This window comes from Simochromis diagramma, unplaced genomic scaffold (assembly GCF_900408965.1).
Source record: "Simochromis diagramma unplaced genomic scaffold, fSimDia1.1 OVJJ01000304.1, whole genome shotgun sequence".
Lineage (NCBI taxonomy): Eukaryota > Metazoa > Chordata > Actinopteri > Cichliformes > Cichlidae > Simochromis > Simochromis diagramma.
Genome location: NW_024387030.1, coordinates 3,009,768 through 3,035,459, shown reverse-complemented (window position 1 = coordinate 3,035,459; position 25,692 = coordinate 3,009,768). Strand labels below are relative to the sequence as shown.

General features: G+C 38.8%; 1 protein-coding gene across 3 annotated transcripts in view; it reads right to left on the bottom strand.

The window, feature by feature from the left end:
- The window catches only part of kif6 (kinesin family member 6), a 77,335-nt gene that overhangs the window by 17,416 nt on the left and 34,227 nt on the right, over positions 1 to 25,692 (bottom strand). For all 3 annotated transcript variants that reach the window (XM_040041871.1, XM_040041869.1, XM_040041868.1), the window contains exons 10-13: positions 22,948 to 23,051; positions 19,990 to 20,095; positions 15,220 to 15,379; positions 8,487 to 8,675 (exon numbers count right to left, since the gene is read on the bottom strand). In XM_040041871.1, the coding sequence (XP_039897805.1) occupies positions 8,487 to 8,675; positions 15,220 to 15,379; positions 19,990 to 20,095; positions 22,948 to 23,051 (559 nt within the window). The remainder of the gene's footprint in view (positions 1 to 8,486; positions 8,676 to 15,219; positions 15,380 to 19,989; positions 20,096 to 22,947; positions 23,052 to 25,692) is intronic.

Below are 25,692 nucleotides of genomic sequence, written 5' to 3'. Positions count from 1 at the left end.
TTGAACATCCTGCTCACTGCTCAAGTTTTTATTAAAGCTGTACACATCTGCTTTAAATACTGCACTTCCACCAAGGGGATAAAACACAACACAGCAGAGAGCGTTGATTTGGTCTCCTTCTGAACATGTGACTGAATTAGAAAGGCTGGATTGTCAATTTTTTTCTCAGGAAGGTTCCTAAAGGAGTGAAATGACCCAGAAGCATCTGTGTGGTAACCATTATGCACCATCTCTGTGTCCAAATGCACCTGGAGTCTAACTACAAAGCTATGGTTAGACTAATATAAACACATTAGCAAAGGAAGGATGTTTATTTGTAGGTTAAATAGTTCTGAATAAAAGTTCTTGTTGAGATTCCTGATGGGCAGAGGCAATTGTCATCATATGGCAGAAAGAAGACACCAAAATCTGACCAAACACAACCTAAGAAAATCCTTGAGAAGAGCCCATCCACAAGATAACGTTAATATGTCACTGCATGGTTTGGATTACTTGCTTGAAAAAGTTCACATCCTGACCTTAAATACTGACACTGCAATCTTAGTCAGTCAACTGTGATTTTTTTCTGCTGCCTCCTTAAATAACACAATGAGATCAGTACAGATTATATTGGTATTAGGGAAAAATCTTACAATTAGTGCACTGTTATTTTTTATGCTATTACATGATAATAAATCTGTTGTAAAACCTTTATTTCTCTTAGTTTAACACAAAAAGCTAAACTTGTATGTAGACATTAAATGACTGGGAGCTATTTATTATTTATAAGTACTGCATGTATCATGGTGACTGGAATTCACTCTAATTTTTTTCTGTTTTATTAAGAAGGCAGAAAAACAAGTTGTTGTTTTCCTCTCTGTTACCAACTGTTTTCCAACTGTTCCTTGGAAAATCCAAAATGCCACCATGATTTCCAATAAATCCCCGCACCCCCCGTTAAATCTGTGGACTTATCCGTTCTAACCAAAGACATTCGTACACAGGACACTAACTCATGTGAGATTAATCGTGGGACAGTTAGGAATGCTGTTTCTTTATTTTTGGAAAGTCCTGATTAAAACCAACTTAGACGTGTGCTACAAGAGCCAAACTCTACAAATCAGCATGAGGGGATCTTGAGGGGAAATGCACTCCGGTCGACTCTTGTAAAAAAGCAGCATTCCAGGAATATCTAAGGGTGATATAACATCATATTATGTTGTGCTCACAGAATTTGTGGGGTAATGAGATCACACGGTCCTCAGGCCAACTTTCCTCATTTTTCTTTTCCGTGCTCCAAGTGCAGACAAACCACAGAGGTTTGAATGTGTTGTGACTGTTGTTGCTGCTTCAACAAATTTTAGAGGTGAAATGCCAGCAAAGAGAAGAAGCTAGGAGCTTTCACAATTATTTTTGGGTGAATTTTATGTTGCTACTGCACTTTCTCACTCACTGAGGTGTCTCCATTTGGTCCAGATCACAGAAACGTGTGGACGGCCTGCTAGAATCATCAGCGTCTCATTACAAGCTAGCCGGATTTACGTTAAGATCTAACTCTCACTTAAGACTCGTCTCATTTCTGGTTAATTCAATTCTTTAACAGTCTGAGCCACAACAGGAACACCTTGTCTTTCTATCAGCACTCTATGAAAAGAACAGGAAGGAGACACTGTACATCTGTACCTTCATAAGACTCTAAACACTCCTATTAGTCCTGTTTTCATTGTACAGCAAACGCAGCAGAAATCCAGCTCTATGACGTAATGTGCGCAGAGTGCTTCTACAGAGACAGTGGTAATCAGAAAACCCTTCCTAATGTCCAGGTTCTATTATGTGTTGGCTGAGCTAGGAGGCCAAGAACAGAAGGAAAAAACAGAGTCTGACAGTATGGCTTTCAATCATCACAAATGGTTTCCATGGAAAGTTCATCATCATTATATTTACAGTGCATCTTCAGGGGACAGTGATTTTCATCCAGCGACTGCAGCAGCAGGACCCAAAGATTAGACCTAATTGAAATGTACATAAACAGTCAGCGACCCTCTGAGCATGCGGACATGATAAGTGTAGCGCATTTGTTTTAAATTAAGACAGAATAAAGAACAATGATCTAATGTGCATATAGTTTGAGTCGCCAAGTGGGTCATGGAAACCAGCCCCTGCAGATGAGAAACATATGATATCTGCTCTATTGTTAAAGAACTGCGTCAACTGTGTGTCCCTCTGGTATTCTGCTCATTCTGTGTATTTCATAAAAAATGTATTTAGAGCACACATAAGAAGACGCACAAGGACAGCTGTATTTTTCTTATCCTTTTTTCTCAATGCGTTACTTTTAAGTCTATGGGTCTAAAAATTCAATAGTTAGGTACTGATTTACTACTGTGGCATATTAAATAAAGGTAACAACAGAAATAGTAAGGTTATTGGAAAGAGTGCTAAAGTGCTTTGCAAAGAATAAGAACATATATAATAAATAAATACAAAGGAAAAAGACAGATACTATAAATAAATAAAGCTATACAAAAAGTTAACTGTCAGCTAATAATAAAATTCAAAAATCCTAAAATATTCTAAAGATGGAAAATAAATAAATAAATAAATAAACAAACAAACTGGGAAAAGGAGGTTTCTAAAAGATATATACTTAAAGGCACAGGCAAAAGTAGGAATAAATCTGACATTTTCTGATATGAAAATTGTAACTATTAGGAAGAAAACCTGTGAAATGAATAATAATAATGATAATAAAAAATACACAGATGAAGGGAGGCAACATTCTGAAAAACAAAAGGATGAGATATATAAGATTAGACTTCAATTTACATGAAAAAATTGGACATTTAGAAAAATGAAAGCCAAAATAAATAAAGATAAAAAGCTGAAATTCTAATCCACCAGCCTCTGCAAAACTGCTGTTTTACTGCATGAAACTGCAGAAACAACAGATGTTGCACAAAGCTCGTCTAATTCAGTGTGTAATTATGTTCTGAATCCACCCACTTCATGTCAGTGTCTCTTTAAAGCTTGAAATTAGAGTTAGAGCTACAGTTATCAGGATTCCCTTAGTGAATTTGACTGCAAAGTGTAATCTTTTTTTGTATATTTTTTTCTAGATAATCTACAAAATATTGTGCATTTTTCCTCAAAAATCTAATCTCAGAGTTTGAGAGTTTTTCTCAGAAATGGTCTCTTTTTAAACAGAGAATAAAGAATGGACCTCATAAATCTTTGAAGAAATGCAGCATGAACACCAAAGTCTAAAAAAACCAAATAAATAAATATTGACCCCACCTGTGCTCCACATAAAAAGCATTACAACTGTAGGAAATGTCTTCTCTGATTCTCCTGTAAGTACTCAGTGTGGTCTTGTGCTTCCCAAAGTTACAGAGTCTCCCTGGACAACATCAGGCTGAAAGAGTCAGGAATTTCTCATGAAGTGTGAGAAAATTGGTTGAACATTCCTGAGTGGACGTGTAACTACTGCAGGATCTGGAGATTTCTGGGGGTGTGCAACTTTCCCCACAACAGAGTGGACAGTACTAATACTGCTGGCAAAATTAAAAAATGTAGTCATTATATAGTCTGGTTTAAGAATGAAGTCATCTACAAACACCATCTCAGTCTGTGACTCCACAGCAATGCTAAATCAGTCTTGGTCAGCATGCCGTCCACCATTGTTATAATCCTCCAGCCTGGAAAAGGGCACACATTTTATTTTCTTGAGGCAAGAATGCTGCAGTCTCCTTATTTCTGATGTAAACCAGAAGTGCCTCTTTCTTCTACAAAGAGTACAAAATGCTACAAAGTTGCTTAGGTCGTCACCGATGATGACTCAGACGTATGTAGCACCATACCTCTGAGTCTTTATGTAGCACCAAATCACAACAACAGTTGCCTCAAGGCACTTTATATAGTAACGTAAAGACCCGACAATAATACAAAGAAAACAGAGAAAACCCCAACAATCACATGCCCCCCTATGAGCAGGCGCTTTGGCGACAGTGGGAAGGAAAAACCTTCCTTTAAACAGGAAGAAACCTCCAGCAAAACCAAGCTCAGGCAGGGACGGCCATGGGCTGCGACCGATTGGGGATGAGTGGATGAAGACAAGACAAAGACATGCTGTGGCAAAGAGCCAGAGATTATTAAAAACTGCAACAACATAACTGCAAAAGGAACAAAAGAAAAAACAAGAGAGATTAATAATAACTAATAATTAAATGAAGAGTGGTGTATAAACACATAGTGACTGAAAAAGGTGACTGTAGAAAAAATACTCCATGCATTTGCAAGGGGTCAACCACAGTGGTTAAATTTTCATATTTAACTTGCCACAGATTTTTACACCAGATGCCCTTACTGGCACAAGCATCCCTCCAACGTTGCTCTGTGGAGAAAAGAAGATACTTCGAGAAGGAAAGCCATTTCTGCAGCACTCCACCAATCAGGCTTGGATGGTAGAGTGGCCAGATGGAAGCCACCCCCCACTAAAACTTTGTCAAACTGTGACAACCGACATGTAGTTTGCCAAAAGGCACCCTAAAGACTCTCAGACCATAAGAAACCACATTGTCTGACCTTATGAAACAAAGACTGAACTCTTGGGGCTGTGAATACAAAGCGTCATATCTGGAGGAAACCAGGCACCACTCATCACCTGGCCAATACTATCCCTACACTGAACATGGTGGTGGCACCATCAAGCTGTGGGGATGTTTTTGGGGTTTTTTTTTCGAGGGAAAGATGAATACAGCAATGTACAGACATCCCTAGCACACAGTCAAGATAACAAAGGAGTGACTTTGGGACCCGTCTGTGAATATTCTTGAGTGGCTCAGCCAGAGACCAGACTGAACAGCTCTGGAGAGATCTGAAAATATCTGAGCACCGATGGAGCCTGAGAGTTCCCAAAAACAGGTGTGCCAAGCTTGTAGCATCATACTCAAAAAGACTTGAGGTTGTAATTGTTGCCAAAACTGCTTGAACAAAGTGTTGAGCAAAGGCTGTGAATACTTATGCACAATAAGTATGCGAACCTCAAGAAAACACTTTGTCACTGTGGGTATTGTTTGCAGAATTCTGATGTGAAAATTTGAATAGAACTGATTTTGGAGGCTTTAACATGACAGCTGTGGATCAGCTGTAGTTGCAATGATCTATGTTCATCAAATATATTTTCACAGCTGTTAATATACCTGGATGGACTGCCCAAGTAAAACTAAGAGGAACCAGAATCCATGGAAGTTCATGTCTCACAAGAGAGAAAGAAAGAAATAAAATGGCCTTTTGAGGCCGAATGAAAACAATTCTTCTGCTGTGACAGCCCATATAATAATGTTAACTGCATATCAGATGATCTAATACATATGGAACATCATTTATCAGTGATTTTAAAAACCCCTGTTCATGGTCTTTGTTCCTTCTATAGTCCTTTTATGGACAGACTTGAAGTGTGTATTTTGTTTTCAAACAGGCTCTTCTGGTCTTATTACTGCACTGGGCACCATGACACAAAAATGTCAGAGAGGATGAGAGAGCTGTGGTTAGCAGAGACAAGAGCGCAGGCTTGGTTTGATGAGTTTCTGGCTCATACCGAGCCTGATGGCTATGACCAAGCTTGTTACAAGGGCTCAAGTTCATCATCACACTCGAGGCTCCACTTAACCAAAATTAAGCAGGAAAAGCCAAATAAATGCCGCCTTTGGCTGGAGAGCTCATCCAAAAGCTTAACTTGCTTAACCTCAGCATTCCCCTTACATTTAAACCAAGTTTATGTCTAAAGAAGTTCAGCTGCAGCTGAAGTTTCTACTTCTAAAGCTGCCACCTTTGGGTCATTGTTATCATGTATCTTTAAACTTTTAGTTCATAAAGGCTGTCAACCACGCTTAGGCTGCCAGTTAAGTAAAACAGTATGGTTCTTTATTATGTACACATTTGCCAAAACGAAAGAGTAAATATCCTCTGGCATATTTACTTATGTATTTATGCATACATTTTTGGATTTGAATTGAGAACTACAAACAAATTACGTATTTGGTATTCATAGACAGGATCTCAGGGCACACTCAGAGTAAGGAGGGTGTTGGTTTTAAGAATCTAATGCAGTCCTTTGGCCTTTCTGAATATGACTGTTAGAACGCACAGTGAAAGCTGACAATGAGGTGACAGAACATAGTTAGCACCATCAATGGGAGACCATGATTCTCATCCAAAAACAGGAATGGACAGCTGCCTCTGCACTAGAGGAGAGTTGTTGCCAAAGAACTTGAGTATCGTGAGATAATTACTACATACAGGTTCATCTTATCAGGATATCTCCTAGTCGTCTAACTTTGGATGGTCAGTTGGGAGGAGACCCAGACTAAAGAGATTATACAAGATGTGATCAAAAAATTCTGGGATAGATCTATTTAAAAAATATATCTAGATTTCAAGATCATCTCTTTGTTCAATTCTGGACAGTATGGCTGCTCACTCTGCAAATGTTCACTCATACTTGTGCCTGTGCAGTGTGTGCTGGATCTCTTCTGGATCTACACAGAAGTATAGAAAGTTGTAGGGAGGCAAATTTGGCAAGTGGTTCAGGGGCGCCTGTGAAGATTGTGTTAGTGTAGTTAAAAAAAAAGCCTTTCTCAATGTGTTTTGTACAAGCATTTGATGGCAAGCACCACTCTTCGATGTCAGTTGACAACCTCACCCTGAAAGACAGTTTTATAGTGCACAACACGCATGCTTCTTTTCTCGCTGCTCAGCTGAGTCACTGGTTTCAGAATTGGAAACTGCTTGTTTGTAGCAAGAGCTCCTATCACTGTCATCCGTGGGTGTTGTTTGTTAATGTGCGTACCATGCTTGACTTTGAGAACCGTGGGCGCAGAATACAAATATTCAAATCGGGACTTCCTGTATGAGATCTGGGCAAGCAAGAGACAGCGATCTTGAAAAGGAGATTAAACATATTTTAATCAGGTAATCATGAAGCTCATCTGGCTTGGCAGCTTCTCGTGATACTGAGGATGAACTGGATGTAGAAAACTGCGAGCAGGACTTCTGGAATAACCTTTTTGGCCTGCTTCACAATGGACAGTATTTAGCAGTTCGTTTTCTAATAGCACAGACATTCTGTCTCTAAATTAAGTGGATGCTTTCTCAAAAGTTGTCAGTCTAGGTTTAGTGTCTTGGTCACATCTGCATAGTGTCTCTTGTATTTACATTGCAGAAGTCTTGGCTCACAGCCTCGGCTTCACGTTCCAGTCAGTATTACAGGTTTTAAACCCATTAGCTTTTCATCAGCAACAAATTACAGGTTTAAAATACCGTACTGTCCTTTTAATACATATAATCCTACTCATGGCATTGTGTAGAAATAAAGAAAATGGTCCTGGTATGTCAGACCCTTACCATGCAGTAAAATCCACAAATCAGGAATTTGTTATGGCCCAGAGACACACACAAAAGGAACAGTGAAAATCTAAAAGACCACAAAAAACAGCCTACATTCCAACCGAGAGAGATCACCTGTCTGTAGGCTTAGCACCTAATTTTTCAAAGCTTAAAAAGAGCGAGTGTGACGCTTAATGGAGTCAACATCTGTGAAAATTTGATTTAATTCATACAGTGCTTTATTAGTCCATGTGGGACAGGACCTGTTCTGATTATTTTGGTAAGCGTGAACAGCATTAGTACTAGGTCAGCTCTATTTCTGAGGAATATTACCCAGCCAGTTTTCATTTCTTACTTTTAGTCTTGAGCACTGATAGCTCACATATATCAAATACCACACCAAATGCAAAAATGACATTGGTTTCACTCTCAACATGTGGACAAGTGGACACTTGTCTTTAGAAACACTGAAATGCTTTGGAAAGGCATAATACTTTAACACACATGATTAAACTCTTTTCATGTATTAAATGCTTTTTAAAGATATTGTAACATAATGTAAAACAATGAAACCGTCTCTAACAGGCCTCTAACAGCCTGGACTAAAAACATTCCATTCTACAAACAGTTACATTACTAGTTAGTTGATGGATGTTTTTCCTTTTAATTTGGGGTTTTTTTTAATAGTAGAAATACTATTAAAAAAAGACATTTTCTATTGAAAGTAGAAAAATCTAGAGAACATTAGACAAGAAAGGAATTACATCAGAGAATGTTTGCCTATGTTATTTTTTCCTTGAAAGTACAGACAGCTTTTATTGAGATAAGTCCCTCTTAAATACCACTAGTTGTACTACCTGTTCTTTTTTTTTTTTTTTGATAATTTGGCTCAATGAACTCCTTTTGAGTTGGTTGAACTAAGTTATATGGCCTCATTTTAAGGCCAGAAATTGCTATGTTTAGGAAAAAACATCTGAAAGAAGCTGGACCTGATTCACACTTTGACTCTATATCACAACATATCAGCAGTCTTTCAAACACTATTTTGCATATGTAACAAGTAACATGCCAAATCTTTCAATATTGCCTTTTAAGACAAGGGGAACACCTTGAGGTTGACGTACCTCTTTTCATGTACTGTATAGCTCGTCCTCTGTGGTCTGCTGAGATGGTCTCCATACTTCCTTCTTGTGACAGCTCCACCGTGGACACACTCGATGTACTCTGACTCTGGCTGTTGGTGATGTTTGCAAGCTGAGCAGCAGCATCCTGGGCTCTTTTTTTCTCCTTCTTCAACATCTTAACTAGGATGCCTGTCGCAAGGAATTAAAGAATGCACTTGTCTTTGTTTTGGAGGTAAGATACTGCAAGAAAATCTCCCTCAATTCAATTAGACAGATCACAAATCAAAGAACTTATGTCAAGCATCTATGAGGACAGTTAGGTAGCTGCTCTAGAGTTAATTTTTGACAAAATTGTTATAAAAGTATTCCCAAATGTTTCAATATTTGATAAAGGCTGTGCTTCTGTAGAGATTTCCTAAATGACATCTGACCTTAGAGAAACGGGAAGGTGCAATGTCTGGCATGAGTCAGTGGAGAGGAGCCAAAAGCCTGCAGAGATGACACTGCCAAGAATTTCTTGGGAGTCTTTTCCCACTGATGTGGTTGTCTGCTTAAGAGTATAACTGAGAATAACTGAGTGACTGTACTGACTCTTCTTAGATCTTGTCCCAGGGCTGGTTCGAGTTGACTACTCTTAGGTCCAAAAGTATTTGGACAAGGCCTCTGGCCTATAATTTAGGAATTATAGCAGTTTTTAAAATGCGTCCCTTTTAATGGGCTCAAAACTAACTGAACACATTAGTTTCATGGCCTGCTTTATTTTTGGCAATGCAAAGGTTAACAAAAAGAAAAACTTATGTTAAACTAGGAATTAACTCTGAGGGGGAAAGCAGCACAACATAGAGCTAAGAAACACACTACCATGTGAGGTGAGGACATGACAAGGGACAAGGGAAGGCTGAGAAAATAAATACACAGCAAGTAATTAGGAAGACTGAAAACACCAGGGAAGACAGCTGCAGCATATCAGGGGAAGTAAAATTCAATATGAAGCACACAAGATATAAGACTATCTGATTAAAACAGTAATTAGACGCACGCACACACACACACACACACACACACACACACATACAGACTGAGACCCACCCACACACACCCACACAAGACGTGAATCTGACAAAAGATAAAAACAGAGATAAGATGGGAACACAATGAGAATACACAAGGGGAAACTGGAATGGAAAGACCTGAGAAGAGGAAGGCCAGTTTAGAGTTTAGCAGAAAACAAAGAAAAGAGTCTGCACAGTTTTACAAAAAAGGACAAATGAAACCAAGATTTACTTGTATAATGGGAAGAAAACAAGTATGGAGAAAGACAGAAAGAGCTCGCGATCTTAGGCATACCGCATTATCAATCAAACATGGTGGAAACAACATTACAGTATGGGCATGTATGACTGCCAGTGGAAATGGGCCACTGTTTATTGATGATGTGACTGCTGATTCAAGCAGCAACACGGACTCTTAAGCGCACAGGCCTATAGCCTTTGCTCAGATTCAACCAAATGCTGCCAAAACTGATTAGACAACGCTTTACAGTGCAAATAAATAATGACTCAAAGCATACTGCAAAAGCAACCAAAGAGTTTTCAATGCAAAGAAATTAGATATTATACACTGGCCAAGTCAGTCAGTCACTCAAAGACTCACAAGAGGGAAACAATCAAAGGTTGCTACAGTGAAGGCCTGGCAGAACATTTCAAGGGGGAAAACAGCATTAGTTGATGTGCATGGGTTCTGGACTTCCTGCAGTCACTGACTACAAAAGAAAAGTGTAGAAAGTTATCCTTATAGTTAAAATTGTTTTAAAGGGATTTTATATTAGTAATATTTTCATTTCAACGTGTAACCATATTTTGATTTATTTATCCTGTGAATGGCCCTTCCCCTAATTTATTAGTCAGCATGAAATAAGAGTTGCCTACCCCTAATTTGGAGTCACACAACTAACAATGAGATCTGCAGACATCTCACTATAGTCAGACTATAACCGCGGGGGGATTTTTAAAGACAAAAACGGCATAACTTAACTTTTATTCCCTTCAGCCATGACAAAAGGGGATGTCAGTGGAAACAATAATATGAAGAAGTAGTCTCTAATTACAATTTCCATTGAAATAAAACATACAGTGTTCTCAAAACTGCCAAAATCTAAACCTAACACACTTCCAAATGACCTACTGTAGCCAACATTTACAGAAAAAGAGCCTGTTTCTGTGGGTCCTGTGTCATTGATTCAAACAAGTCATTACTTCAAACCGCTGTTCATCAGGTTTTTCCATTATTGGCATCTGATATCTTCATTTATGCACAAAACTACCACAGAAGTCTAGTGGAGATAAAAACTTCTATAGGAGTAAGAACGTGAGATCTGTGGGCTGTTTCACATGCCATGTGGTGAAAATGCTGCGGTTAGATTCAGCTCATGATGTTCTTCTCCTCCTCGGCTTTTTAGTCATTCTCTAATATAATTTCCAACAAGCCAGACATTACAGGAAATACACAAAATGCCTTTAAAATTGCCACACATGGCAGATGTTTGATTTCATTCTCAATGGTGCCACGAACTACTCCAGTTTCAATATACCACACAATGTATGCAATAAAAATTATAAGGAACAATTTGTTTCCCTACTCTTTACATTTACGAATACAATGACAGTATTCAAGGAAAGGAAATTAGTGCAAGCAAGTGGAACTCATATCTTTTGGCCAGCTTTGCCCCCAAACGGGTCAAATATTTCTGTTTCTTGCCAAAATGAAGTGTTAGTTTCTTTAAAGCACGGCCATGACCATTCTGTAAAATATTTGGAGCCATGATATTTTCCTGACCAAGCAACCGAGTCCTCTCTGGGCTCAAAACCAACCAAGCTTTAATGGCCCTAGACCAAAGATATTTTTCACATTTTCACCTAAGTAAAAGGAGACCCAAACAGCTCCAATTACAACATCTTGGAGGAATTGAACAGCGTAAAACTAATCCAAGTACAATAAATGATCAAAAGCTGATGTTCTCCACCGAATGTGTAATAAGTGACACCCTATGGTACTGCTTTAACAAAGACAGGGCATCAGCACAGGCCTGTCAATTTTAAGTTGTTATCACAGATACACAGTGAGAGACTATAGTTACTATCAGGAATGAAATTAATGCACAATACTAACATGAGAGGGTTTTTTTTTTGGTTGTTTCCACGTAGTAATACATGATGCTTTGAGGGCTTAGTATTTACACCAGTGAAGCCATGTTGCTTCTGGGTAGATAAGTCATGAGATCTCAACACGATACACCACCCAGGTCTAACTAATCTATGTTCAGTGGTGGCTGAGTATAGCGTTACACAAGTTTTGAGCACCTTTGATCTATATCATCACCCACCACAGTATTTGAGTCACAAATGAGACTGTCAGTGATGTTGTCGCTCATACAGCTCACAATTCATCACAGTTCACAGGTTATTTTTTACACTGCAGCCATGAAGTGCACAAAATTACAGGTGGGTCTAAGTATTTTTGAGCTGGATGCTGCAATTTGGGAGGTCAAGGACACAAAATTTCTTATTACCAAAGAAAAGGTGAGAGTTAATTGGCTAAAGCCACCCAATTGTCACTTTGATTATTGTAGAACATGTATTGGATAGGTCATGTGGCTTAAATCCAGACTTTCTGATGTCAGTTTAGATGACCGACCACCGAGAAGCTGCTGTAGAGATGGAAAAACTGGCACAATGCATGACAGAGACGTGTGTCAGCATGCATTGATATAAACTACAATATATACACTTTGAGTTTAACTAGCATAAACTTTGCTTTAAAAAAAAGTGTATAAATAAATAAATTAATAACACTTTGCTGTTAGGAAAACTCGGGATAATCAAGCTCCACAGAAATCAGGTCAATATTTTCTCTCATTTCATTAGCATGAAATTTGGATTCTATTGTTTTATATCTCATAAATTCAGATTTCTCTGAAATTTGCCGATCCTTTTTCGTTTTTAAGGTGCAATGTGACCACATGAGCTGTCCTCAGAAAACCTTGTCATTTTGACATCGGCTTGTTTTATTTGTCACCCTAACCACTGTGCTTTCTTCGTTTGTTTAAAATCTGCTATGTTTGTTGCTTCTCTGTCATCATGTTACTGGTGGATATCTATTCACTCTTGCAGAGTCAACTAAGCAAAACCAGGTGCCCTAACTCCCATGCAGATAGGATGCCCCCCCCCCTTGTTTTACTGGGAACTTTCCCATAATAAACCCTGTGAGGACTCCTCAGTGTCGCTGTAGAGCCAAGGGTGTAGGACATTCATACAGACATGGGCAGCACAGTAATTAGCTAGCGGATACAGGTTTGAAATCTAGATAGTTATTAGTGATCTGTTTGGAAATAATGTCACTCTTACAGACTATAATGTTACAAAGTGCAGACAGACCACCCTGACTGAAGGATTGACAGTTTAGGCTACTGCAACCTTATATACAAACTTCACAATGAAAGAAGGCAACATGGTCAGGAGAGCATGTACATTAGTGACTGTAATATGCGCCTTTAGACACGTACAGGGGCACTTTTGGCAATTACACGTGCATCATGTGAAAACCAGTATGTGACAATTTGAGGGGGAAAAAATCAAAGAAGAAAGGAATTTACATTCCAAAAAACAGGTCCAAGAAATACTACGGTAAAATATCTGTATGATAATATTCGATTTGTTTAGGAGACCTGTGGATTTTCTGGCTAAATAATCAAGCAGACGTCTCAATTTTCCAGCTAATGTGCAGTGATCTAACGGCAAGCCACAGCAAAAGGGGCTGAGGGTGGAATAATCCCATAAAGCCATTAGAAATATCGTATTCACACACCAATACCATTATTATGATTAATAGTAATTATGATTAACAGCAGTCATTAGAATCTGTGTTTTTGTGGTGTGCTAGTGATGAATGTTAACCTACTTATATTTCACAGAAGTGCAGTAACCCAACCGTGCAATAACACAGACACATTTCCTATAAAGACCTTTCTCCTAATGAAGGCTTTACTATCAGCAGTAAGTGTGATTAAATGCTGAGGTGGGATGCAGAAAGACTAATTTAAATTGAAATCCACTCTACTCAATTTATTTTCCACCCATTATCACCCAATTTAAAAAAGCCATTTCCTTAAACACTGTAACTCTTGTTTGAGCTAAGCGTGAACAGTGGAAGCCGTATATTAGAGGAATGAGATGCTGTACATCTGGATCTGAATCTCTGTGGTTTGAAATTGCACCAAATGTGCACGCAGTCCTATCAGGTCAATACAGCTCACCAGTCAAGGTGATTTTTGCCTCATTTCCCTACTGATGCATTAAATAAATATCATTACATGTAGCATCTTGACATATAACTGTCACTTCCAAAACAGATGAGTCTGGGCATGTGTGGGTGTGCTAACATGAGTTATCTCCTGAATGAGTTAGTAAAACTGTAAGGTAAAGAAGTAAGAAGCCAGCAAATGTTATGACTTAATATTGTTTTAGATGTTCAGCATCTTCTACCAGTTAGAAGGTTGACAGTTTGCTCCCTGGCTCCTCAAGTTTGCATGCCAAAGTATCCTTGGGCAAAATACTGAACCCACAGTTAATGCCAATGCATCCATCGGAGTGAGTGTGTGTCTGACTGTTAGACAAAGTATAGCAAAAAAGAGCTTGTATGAATCTGTGTTTGATTGGATGAATGAGGCTTATGGTGTTCGAGTATAAAAGTGCTATATAGGTACCAGTGCATTTACTGTATTTAATGAAGCCATGCAAACTTTTACCTTTCTAAGTTACAGGTCCTCAAAGTAATTAAAAATAGGGTCAAAATTTCAGTTTTTAAGTTGTTTTAATGGTACTTTTTCCAGCATTTTTGATTCTCATAATAGATGAAAGAGTTCAATTAAAAACTGAAACCAAATCAATTTTAGACACGTTCCAAGTCTCACAACCTAAAGCCAAAATCTTGATTTTATTCAGCTTGATTTCTCCTATAACAACTTGGAGCTTCAGTATCATGGGATACATCATAGCTTCAACATCAAAACTGCACCAATTTAATGTCTAAGACGCAGAGTAGCAGAAACAAGCAATGGTACCCTGGATGATTGTTCTCTTTCCTGATAATTCACAGGAGAGATCTTTGAAAAGTACATTTTGGGTAAAAACAGTCATTTCACCATATGGGATAGGTAGTTAGTCAAAATAAGTTAAAACACATAAGAGGTTTGATGTTTCATACCAAGGTCCCTAATTATTTTTCCTTTGTTTGTAAAACAATTTTTTAGTACAATCAGATTTTTATTGCTTCTTATTGACGCTCAGTCCAGGAACCTGGCAAATATTCTAATGACTAAGCTTGTGGATGCAAAAGCCAATTTTGCCAAGTTTTCTTGTGCAGCTAGAATATCAAAATAACGGAGAACAGAAATGTAGGCCAAGACGTTGTGTTCTGTGTGCCTCGCTGATTGTTAAAAAAAAAAAAAGTCAGACGGTAGCTGGTGGTTTTGAAATTGCACTTCAGAACATTCAATCCCTTATTGCCTCTCCACACAGGCTTTGATCTATGTGCAACCAATGCTCAAACATGATGGATCAATAAAACACAGACTAGAAACAGAAAGAAAAAAGTCTTCCAGTATGAAATATCAGATATTTCTTTATAGAAATTAACTGGAGCTGAAGTAAGCTAGCTGCAGCAAGCCAAAGGATACTAATCTCGTTATCACGTTGCCCGAGCATCTCTTTTAATTTGGCCACCTCTCCTGCACTTTGGTGGCTGTGTTGAATTTCTTCTTCCCTCCCTGTTGCTGCTGGTGTTGCTTTGTCATCACTGGATCTGTTTTTTCCTCCCTTTTTGTCCCAAATAATTACCTGTACACACACACGCGTGCACACACACACACAGACACACACACAAAGACAGTTACAATAAAGATTTCGTGATTTTTTTTTTTTAACACAGGTGCTCAGACAGGGTCTTTAAATCTGAAACATATTAGGGGAAATGTAATTTTTGCAAATGCAGAAGGCACAAAAGAGGAGTGAAGCTTGACCCTGAACATTTTGCGCTAGGATGATGCTCCCCAGGCTTGTAAAATAACTTTTCAGTTTCATGTCATCACTGTGGCACAGAAACACAAAAGATAAACTGTTGAACAAAAGCCTGAAATGGTGACAATCAGCGCTGGGAACAAAGAGAAATGAAATGAAATTCAAACCGGACGAACTCTTACAGGTTCACTGGAGTGCGACTCGGGTGATGCTCAGAGGAATGTAAACTGAACGGGAGATAGAGTTTGCGGATCATAACAAACTGAAGGAGAGATAAACAGAAGTTAAAGTGGGGTCTGGAACAGCTTCTGGTGGCTGCTCAAACTTCAACCAAACCAAAGCCCAGGGACGACGTGAGTACTGCAGCATTTTCCCATTGCTCAGCAGCAGCAGCAGCAGCAGCACGTCATTGCCTAAGACTTTCTCCATAAATGAGAACTTTTCTACAAACATTTTATGCACAACATGCAAGGGCAAACTGAGTAGATAGCCAAAGCAAAAAGAACTGTAAAAACACAAATTTTCTAACAACAACTCACCCAAGTGTTTAGTTCAGTCTGAGCACCAGCTGCCAGATATTAAATACAACAATACTTCTCTGCACAAGTCCAAACCATCTCCACCTTGCCTCTCTAACTTTGTCTCCAAGTAACTCAACCTGTGCTGTCCCTTTGATATACTTATTTCAACAAACGTCTCAGGAACCCCTCCCTTTAAAGATACTTTCTGGGATTGAAGGATCAATCTAAAATCTTCACCACCTGGCAGCACCAACCACCTTCACTATTGTGTATGTTTTTGGTATTTCTTTTTAGCTACCGGCATTTCAGCAAAAGGCTTTTTTTGCCTCTTTTCACTGAAAATCAATGTTTCTAACGGTTGAATAAATGTTGTATTAACAAAATGTAGCATCTTGTGATACAAATTGGTATTGCACTTAAGTACAACCCAACCCTATTTAAACTTCAGTTGATATCGCTTCAACACCATATATAGATGTTTTGGACATAAGGTCATGACAGATGTTCCTTCAAAAGTTTTAAATCATTTTTAAACACATGAATTTATACTTTTTAGAACATTTAAGTCAACTTTTTTAAAAGGTTTGAAAATCAATTGGAGTTCACAGCTAGAGATATGTGACTCTGTAGGGTACAACATAACCAGTGCCAGGCTGATAGCCACCTTACTGACACAGCAGGAAGCCAACACTGAGTGTAGATGAATGCCGACTATCAAGTATATTTAGCACATGTATGATTAAAAAGGCTTAAAGGATGCAGCCCAGTAAGCATCTACAGGGAAAACCAACAGCAGTTAAAATTACATTGTCATAGTTGGAGCTGCAGGTTCTCCTCTATGAAATACCACAAGCATCAAACAGGTGGCGCTGCTACAGCAACGGCGAAAGAGATTATTTTTTCTAGAGTTGACAGCAACAGTGTCATTACTATAATCGCAATCAAAACCTCCACAGGTAAAGAGCCCTTTATCAGATCACTTCAACTAACATGGCACTCTTCAAGCTTCATGTTCAACAAGCTTGAACATGAATAGATGCAATCTTTTCAGCTACTCCCACTATTTTAAAATAATGACAGACAATCTGAATTAAGAACAAGTTAAAACCAGAAGCCTTCTCTATGGAAACTACTCGTTTATTTGACACAATCTCTGACCAACAAGATTGCCTCTCTCTCTTTCTATCTGAGATACCTGTAGCATGCAGGATGTCCAGTATTTACTACATTTATTTTAAAGCTTACGTTAACAATTATTTTGCAGATTTAGACTGTAAATCTACTGCTAATATAAATTGAATACATTTTGCAGTATTATTATTGATTAACTTCCATAGAAAACAATGAAGATGACCTTTTTTACAGGACAGTAAATATACAAAAGTAGCCAGGATGTAATCTGCTCTTAATGTTATGTTGGTCACTGCTGTACGGTGGCCCTGAGAGGCCAAACGGACTGCAACTTAAGAAAACACCAGCAATAAGAAAAACACTGTAAAAGAACACAAAACATAACATAAATAGGAAAAACAAAAACAAAAATAGAACAAACAAAAACGGAAATAGGAAAAAACAGATTTTTCAAAAGCACAAGGGAAGTATTTCTGGAGAGAAAAACAGCGTTTTTCTTATTGCTGGTGCTTTCTTAAGTTGCAGTCCGTTTGGCCTCTCAGGGCCACCGTACTGCTGTGATATTTCCACTCTGTGACACAATACGTAGCCAAGAATTAAAAAAAACTAAACAAAACAAAAAAATAACGGTGTAAAACTGAGCATTTAGAGCAGTTACTATGTGAAACTTTGACCATGTTGGAAAAGAGCATCTACTATTGGAACAGGATTATCAAGGGAAATAAAGAAAAAGCCGAAGAGATCAACTTTAATATTTCATGTAAATATGTTTGATCTCAGTTAACTGTTTCCTTAACTGCTTATCTAATTCACTGTTGAAAGTAATCAAGACCTCCTGAAAAGTCTCCCAGGTTGTCACAGGGCCATCACTTTCATGTAGCTAGAAAATTTCATTAAACTGTGAAAAATAACAACACATCTTTAAATGGCAGTGCCGCTGCCTTCTAGTGACTCGGGTTAGGTGAGTGGGAAAGAAAATGGCATGGATGAGTTTTCAGATGGGTTGTTTGCTACGATCAGGTGGAAATTCTTGGAAAGTTTTAACTTAAAGACATGCATTAAGGGCGGCGTGTCAACATTACACCTAGGATCTAATTAAATGGCAAATAACTGCAAAACTCTGTCTTCAGACTTTAGCCAGGCTGTGGGAAAATCAGCCTTCAGCCATCAAAATCAACAACTCTGAGTAAAATCTGACATCACTAAGAAGTAAAACATTTTCAGAGTGAGATTTAGCAGCCACACACAATACCAAAACGTTATTTCCCGTGACTGCGTACGCATACAATACATTCCTAGTTAATGAGTTTAATGTTGGCTATTTCAGTGAAATTACAGTGATAAAATTCTGATTAGTCAGTAACCTTCCACAGAGCCTTTAATTGCTTGAAAGCAGGAAATTCATTTAAATAAGTTTCAACCATAACTCAGGGGGTGACAGCTGGGCGAGCAGTTCAGAAGATGTGGGTCACCTGGTCAAAGCTGAGGTGATGAATGGTGGGAAATAAAAATTTTGGTGGTTTCATTAATTCAGTAACTGAACTGTAAAATAGACATTAAAAAGATTTAGAGTTCATTAATAAATGTGTGATCAAATTAGTAAAATAATTGCATATTTTAACAGACATGACAAAAAATAAATGATTAAATTTATGATGAATTCACTGAAAATCTGTTGCTCAAATCAAAAGAACATAATTTAAAAAAAGACATTAACACCAGATTATAGGGCTGGTCGATATAACGATATATATCGGATGACGATATAAAAACGTCTATCATTTTATTTTATGCTAACATTTGTTTCGCGGTGTCGCAAAATAAACTGTTTACGGCAATATTTTTTCATCGTTTTGATGGTCACTGTAGTGGCTATATTCATTTCTTAAAGTTCTCTCTTTCTCTTATATTTAATATAACCACACTACAGACGAACAAGCGCCTGTTTTTATGCGTTGTCGTTAGCAACAACAACGGTAAAACCATTGCATGTCCGCTTGTTTACATTCCACATAAACCTTTCACAATAAAGCTCAAGATCCTGTTGAGACTTTTCAAAATAAACTGAATCACGTGACAGAGTATGCAGAGTATTTATGGATGAGAAGCAAAGTAAACCTTAGACTCAGACGTTAGAACAGGCTTTTCCCTGCAGCACACGTGTGTAATAAATACTCACAAAGAAAACGGTGGCCGTTACAACTTATGTCTAAAAATGTATAGTTTCATGCATCGGTTAAAACACTCGACTCCAGCTACACGACGCACAGCTGGAAACACACAAATCGAGCTGCCCGAGATTCACAGAATTTACAGAAAATATAAAATTTTTGTGATTTATATCGTTATTGGGACAATAGATGTCTTAAATCGACATATGAGATTTCGGTGATATCGCACAGCCCTACCCGATTAATGAAAATTGAAAAAAAACTGTGTCTAACTGTCCCGTTCACCAGCTGAGGCGACTTAGCAGGACTGTGCAGATTCTCAGTCCTCCAAGTAATGGTAGTCTCACAGTGATTTTACCGAATAATACGGGTAATGACCGATGCCTTGTTTCACACCTTGGGTCATGTGACGAGGCACATGATCAATAATGGGTCAACAACACTCTTAAGGGACAATCCCCACTAGAGTTTAAAACTCTCCACCATTTGGTTTTAAAACTGAAGAAGCCTCTTGGATGAGAGGTGAGTGTCTTCACAAAACTTAAGTCCAGTCACTTTCTTTCCAAGCTCCTTAGACTGTACACATAGGTTACTGTGAATACATTACCTTTAGCAGGGAGAAGCAGTGCTGGATCTTTCTCATGTCTGGTCCCAGTGACAGTGTCACATCTGGATCGGGATCATCCAGATAAGCCTTAACGAGCTCCTCCAATCTAAACACGTGCACATAAACACACAGAGACCATCTAAGCAGGGCCACACTCCCTCTTATATTCTTCCTCACTCAGCACTTAAACAGTTAAGATATACATTTGAGTAGTTTAAAATGTGGGTCTGGTCAAAGAAAACTATTTACTTAAACTTGTGTTTCAGCTCCACTGGGCCGGACTGTTGATAAACTATCATTAAACGATAGTCCAAACATTAGTTCTTCAAGATCTGGAAGCGGCCACAGGAAAAGAGCAGGAGGCAAGTGCCCAAACCCATCCAATGTAGACACGACAGTGTGTGGTTTTTATTTTTTGTTCAACATAAGAACATGCAAGGTTTACATGATGAAGGACTTAAAACAAACGCAGCGGTCCTGTTTCAGGGTCCTGCAAGACATCAGTGGTTTCATGAACCTTAAGAATGCCCTTGGATGCAATGTTCAATACTTTGCAAGAGGAAAGAAAAAACACTGGAATCGGAAACTTTCCAAGAAGTGGCTCAACTGTGTGTGATGTGAGCTGTTATCAAGCAAGTGTAGCAAACTAACACTGCTTGTTAAAACATTTACTTTGACTTTAGCTTGTATAGAAGTGGACTGACACAGAAGTGTCTTTTGGAAACACAAAAGCCCAGCAGTCCCGAGGATGTGTGTGCGTTTGGAACTGTGACAGTAAATAACCCAGGATATGTGCGATCGATCAGCGCAGGAAATGAGTGGGGACATCAAATAGAGAGGAAACGACAACAAAAAAAATCCAGCAAATGTGGTCATAATAGATACTATTAAAGATTCCCAGTGTGAGTTTGGCACAAACAGAGGCAAATCAAGGATAATCACCTGGGTAGAGAGGAAATAATAAAACGGGTGAACTGTGGGGGCGAAGGCATGGGAAATGCATCAGTATTTGAGGAGCAATCTGCCAAATCCTCCATGAAACCTCTGGTCTGAACCCTGGCCCTGCCCGACTGCCTGGGTCAGTCTGCCACTTGAGTACAGCAGCAGAAATAAAGCAGCGCTGGGAAACGCCATGAGATCTGGTTAAGCCGCACTGAGCAAGACTTCAACTCAGCACCAACGTGAAGCCAGCACCATAAGTTATATACGCACATTAGGCAGTCCCCAAATACTTATAAATCACCAGACATTTTTCCTTAAGAATCTGTGGGTTTGAGCTTTGCAAATACAAATTACAGTTCATAAAGTATACTCTGCACTTTTCTGTGGGTCTGAGGATCAACACAGCACTCTCTAGGCCTGAAAATGAAGGAAACGCTTCAGTGAAATGCAAAACGACTATCCCAACAGACCTCAATGTTAAATATTCAGCTTTACATCAGAAATAGACATGTTCACAGTTAGCTACAGAAAATAGTTTGGTCTCTACTCCAATTATCAAATTAATAATTATAATAATAATTTGATTATAATATTAGGGGCTGATGAAACAATGAAATTGTTTGTTACTTAGCATTTATTAGCAGGTACCTGTACATCTGTGTAGCACCTGTACATACATGCCAACCCACCCGATTTTTCCGTGAGAATCCCGAATTTCAGTGCCCCTCCCGAAAATCTCCCAGCACCACGATTCTCCCAAATTTCTCCTGATTTTCTCCCGATTTTCCACCCGGACAACAAAATTGAAAAACTATATCCCAGATTGGCCCAGCCAATTCCAGTTTCCAACAATGGCTACTACTACTGCAGCTACTTAGCTCAATATTACTCTTTACTCTTTTACTTTTAGCGTATTTTCAGGCGAGAATGTAGCTGTGTAAACTTCAAATATCTGAGCCGACGAGAACAGCAAACTCCCAGCACATTGTTTTCAAATTCGGTCTTTCGCTACTCAGGTTAAACATGATATATAAGTCACTTAAATAACTTAAACATGTTATTGTTTGGCCTTTTTCAGTGTTTTATTTGTTCATGAGTAAATCGATTTGGCTGAGATTAAAGTTATTAGATTAGATTAGATAAAATAAAACTTTATTAATCCCTCGGGTGGGTTCCTCCGGGGTTTTCACACAGCTGAATAAACGTCAAACAGAAAACTGATTAAACAGAAGTGTGAGATGGTCGAAAATTTACGCCAGCGTCTGGTTATATTTTAGATAGTAAGGAGCAGACGGCAGAGTTTCACTTCACCGAGAGATCTCGTGATGTAATTCTGAAGGCTAGACCATCCAATTTCACCGTCACTCATTTCCAGTCTACCCAGCTTTCGGAGGACCTGGCCCACTTAGGCCGGGTCCGGTCAGGTGGACGCAGCCTCTGAATTTGGACACCCCCGCTGTTTCCAGCCGGACAATAATAACGGTGTCATTTAACTTATTTTATCCGATAAATAAACATTGTAAAATTCAAGTGTTTTGTATATATATGTATATGTATACCACCCCCCCAACAGCCCTTTTGAATGTCTCCCTAATTCTGAGGTCTCAAGGTTGGTAAGAATGCAGCTATACAGTTTGCTGATGCAGCTTGCAAACAAAACCGCTTAGTGTTTGCGCTTAACCTTCCACCCTCTAATCCAAATATGGTCATATCTGACTCAGTAAAACTAAATGGCACGAAAATTTTAACTAAGCACTAATTAGCAATATCTGTGTCTGTGTGATCTTCATCTGATCATCTTCTGGCACAGAAAACAACATGATGATGGTGATAACACTAATTCAGAACCCACATATCATCATGTGACGTCACACCGGCTACTTCCATCTTTTACATACAGTCTGTGGAGCTTGGATACACGTTTGAGCTGCTCTACATTCTTAGTTAACTCGAGAACAACATCTGACGATGCAACGATTAAAAGCACGAGGACTTTAAAAAGTAGAGGTGACGTACTTCTGGATCTCCTCTGGAGTTAGTCGGTCGTCTCTCTGCTCTCCAGTCACCATGGCCAGCTCCTCCTTAAGTGACAGGATCTCTCTTTTCAAACTTGCTATCAGCTGAAATACACACCATATACACAGAAAGTGGGGATTAATGCACACATTTGCAAGTACAGTACTCCACACAGACAGACGCTCATACACAAGCACGTGCAGACAGAAACTATCCAGCTGCTGCCAACTGATGAGACAATCCTGCTGAAAATAATCTTGCGGCTTATGTTGCTGATGCTTTCTGAGGTCAAACTTAAGTGATTCCAGACAAGTGGATACTCGAAGAAGAAAAATGCAGAAAGCAAAACACAAAATAGCATTAAACCTCAACGGTGGCTGTCTCTCCACACGTGTTTGGTAAGGACTCAGCAAGCCAACAGGCTGCTGGCTGTCCGGGTCTGGTTACTCTATATATACGTATAAAAAGAAAAGTATGACACCAAGCCCAGACACGGATTCTTAAATAAGTACTTAGACAGCCAGGTTTTGGAAAAAAATAGTTACAAGAAGAATTTATATTAATGTTTAAAAAAATCCTAAGCCTGAGAAACACCGCGATCAAGAAAGGTGTTTTTATTTAGAGCAAGAAGCCTCGTTCGAGTGATTTACACTGACAGCAGTATGCTTGTTTATCACTGAGAACCAAGGCTCCTAGAGAGATTTTTTGATTAAAGAGGCTCAATAACAAAAGATAAAAGTGAATTCACCACCACAACCTTTACTCTCTGGAGATAAGTCTGCCTCTTTTGAAAGGCTCTATGCCTAAAGAGGTCAGTCTAAGCAGCCTCATGTCAGTCTAGCAGAGGATTAACTGCCATCTGGCTACCTAACACGTAAAGGATTAGTCAGTCAGTGATCACAGATTTGGACACTGCTCATCTCATGGGACAGTGTCAGTTCAGCTTGGTTTCATGAATGTGTTAATGCTCTATTAACTCTGATTAATTCACTAAAACGCGAGATACCAGTGACTCTGGTGATACTGGGGATAATGGTATGATGAGACATGATTTGGTTAATCGTTTAAGGTCCTCTGAACTAACACTGCCAATCACCCACAAAAACATTTTAAACAGGAAATGTGCTTCTTATCCTTAAAGTGTCAGACTGATCAGGGAATTGGCTCCACATGAGGAAAAGATTTGTGTTCAGAAAGAGAACAAATTGTTACAACTTACAAAAGATTTTACTGCATACTTGCATCATTTTAACACCAAAAGATAGATAAACATTTGACTCTGTGATACTTTGATCAGGAGCAAATTCATTTTTTTTATCCATTATGACCGTGTTTTTCTATAAAAGTAAAAAAAAAGAACCTCTACTTTGCAGATGTGTAATATTGCAATGATGTGGGACCAATTCACCACAACAGTTACATTGTGCATAGGCAGTACAATATTAAACAGAGAGAAGAACACTAATCAGGTGATTTCCTATGAGCAGCACTTGGGGACAGTGGGAAGGAAAAACTTCTTTTAACAGGAAGAGCTCTCAAAAATAACCAGGTTGAAGGATGATGAGCAAGAGGTCAGAGGTGAGTCCAGTTCTCATGTGCCACGACCTAACGTAAAGTGCTATGGTAAAATGAAAATGTAGATCCGGACAGCAAAAACATTGTGAATGACTGGCTCAATAACTTGGTGTTTACACACTGGAAATCTGTTCAAAAAGAGGAAACAGTCCCAAAAGAGAAAAACAGAGACATGCAATTACATGTTAATGGTGGGGAAAATAGTCAAAGTCAATGGATCATGAAATTACTGAAATGAAGCCAAACCCACTGTAATAAAAATTTTACATAAATCCCCAAATGAAACAACACACTAAACCCTCTAAAAACACAAGTGGCCATTGTTCTTTTTGCTAAAACCCCCTTACTTAAGGGTAAATCCTACTTAAATATCTCAACAGCAAAGAGCAAAGGGAATAGAAATTAGCGACTGTGTGCAAGTGTTAGTCAGTGCCACTCCTGACACAGAACTGCTAAAGAGTTAAAGGTCAGTGAGAATTAAATCAAGGACAAAGGTCAGACTGAGTGTCAACCTCAAACTGAAAAGCCAAAGCAGCCAGACAGTCGAACACAACTTGAGACGCTTCTGAAAAGAAACAGATCTGTTGTGTGTTTTTGGAAAGGCGTGACTTTGCTGTTTCAACCTCGATCACCCCACATCATCCCGTCCCTGTATTTATTGTATGCTTTAACACCAAACACCACATCTGACCACTCTTCACCAGAGCCGCTCCCTGTATCTCCTTTTTGGAGCTCGTGGTCTGATGTAATTCTTCCAGCTGCATCCCCAAAAGCTGCCCACCAGTTGTTGGTCAGCAGAATTGTGCAGTCTATTTCAGAGCGCCAAGCCCACACTGGCACCACAGTTTCAGGGCAGGCTCTGAATAAAAATGGACTCAAACCATGTGACTGATGATGTCAGCAAACCCTATGGAAACCCAACAACACAAATCTGATGATAGAAGAAGCATCCAGATGTTCATTTTCCCTCTCTCTCTACCTTTATGTCTGTCACAGTCTATGTACTGACAAACACAATTAACTTTGAAACATTAAACAGGCCTAACTTTAAATTATACCTCCTCTTCTTGAAAACATACCCTCCATCCTGTGCACATAACCACCCACACTAAAGTGTAAGCACTGCAGTATAACCCGCAATATAACCACAGGTTACACCTTAAAAATGTA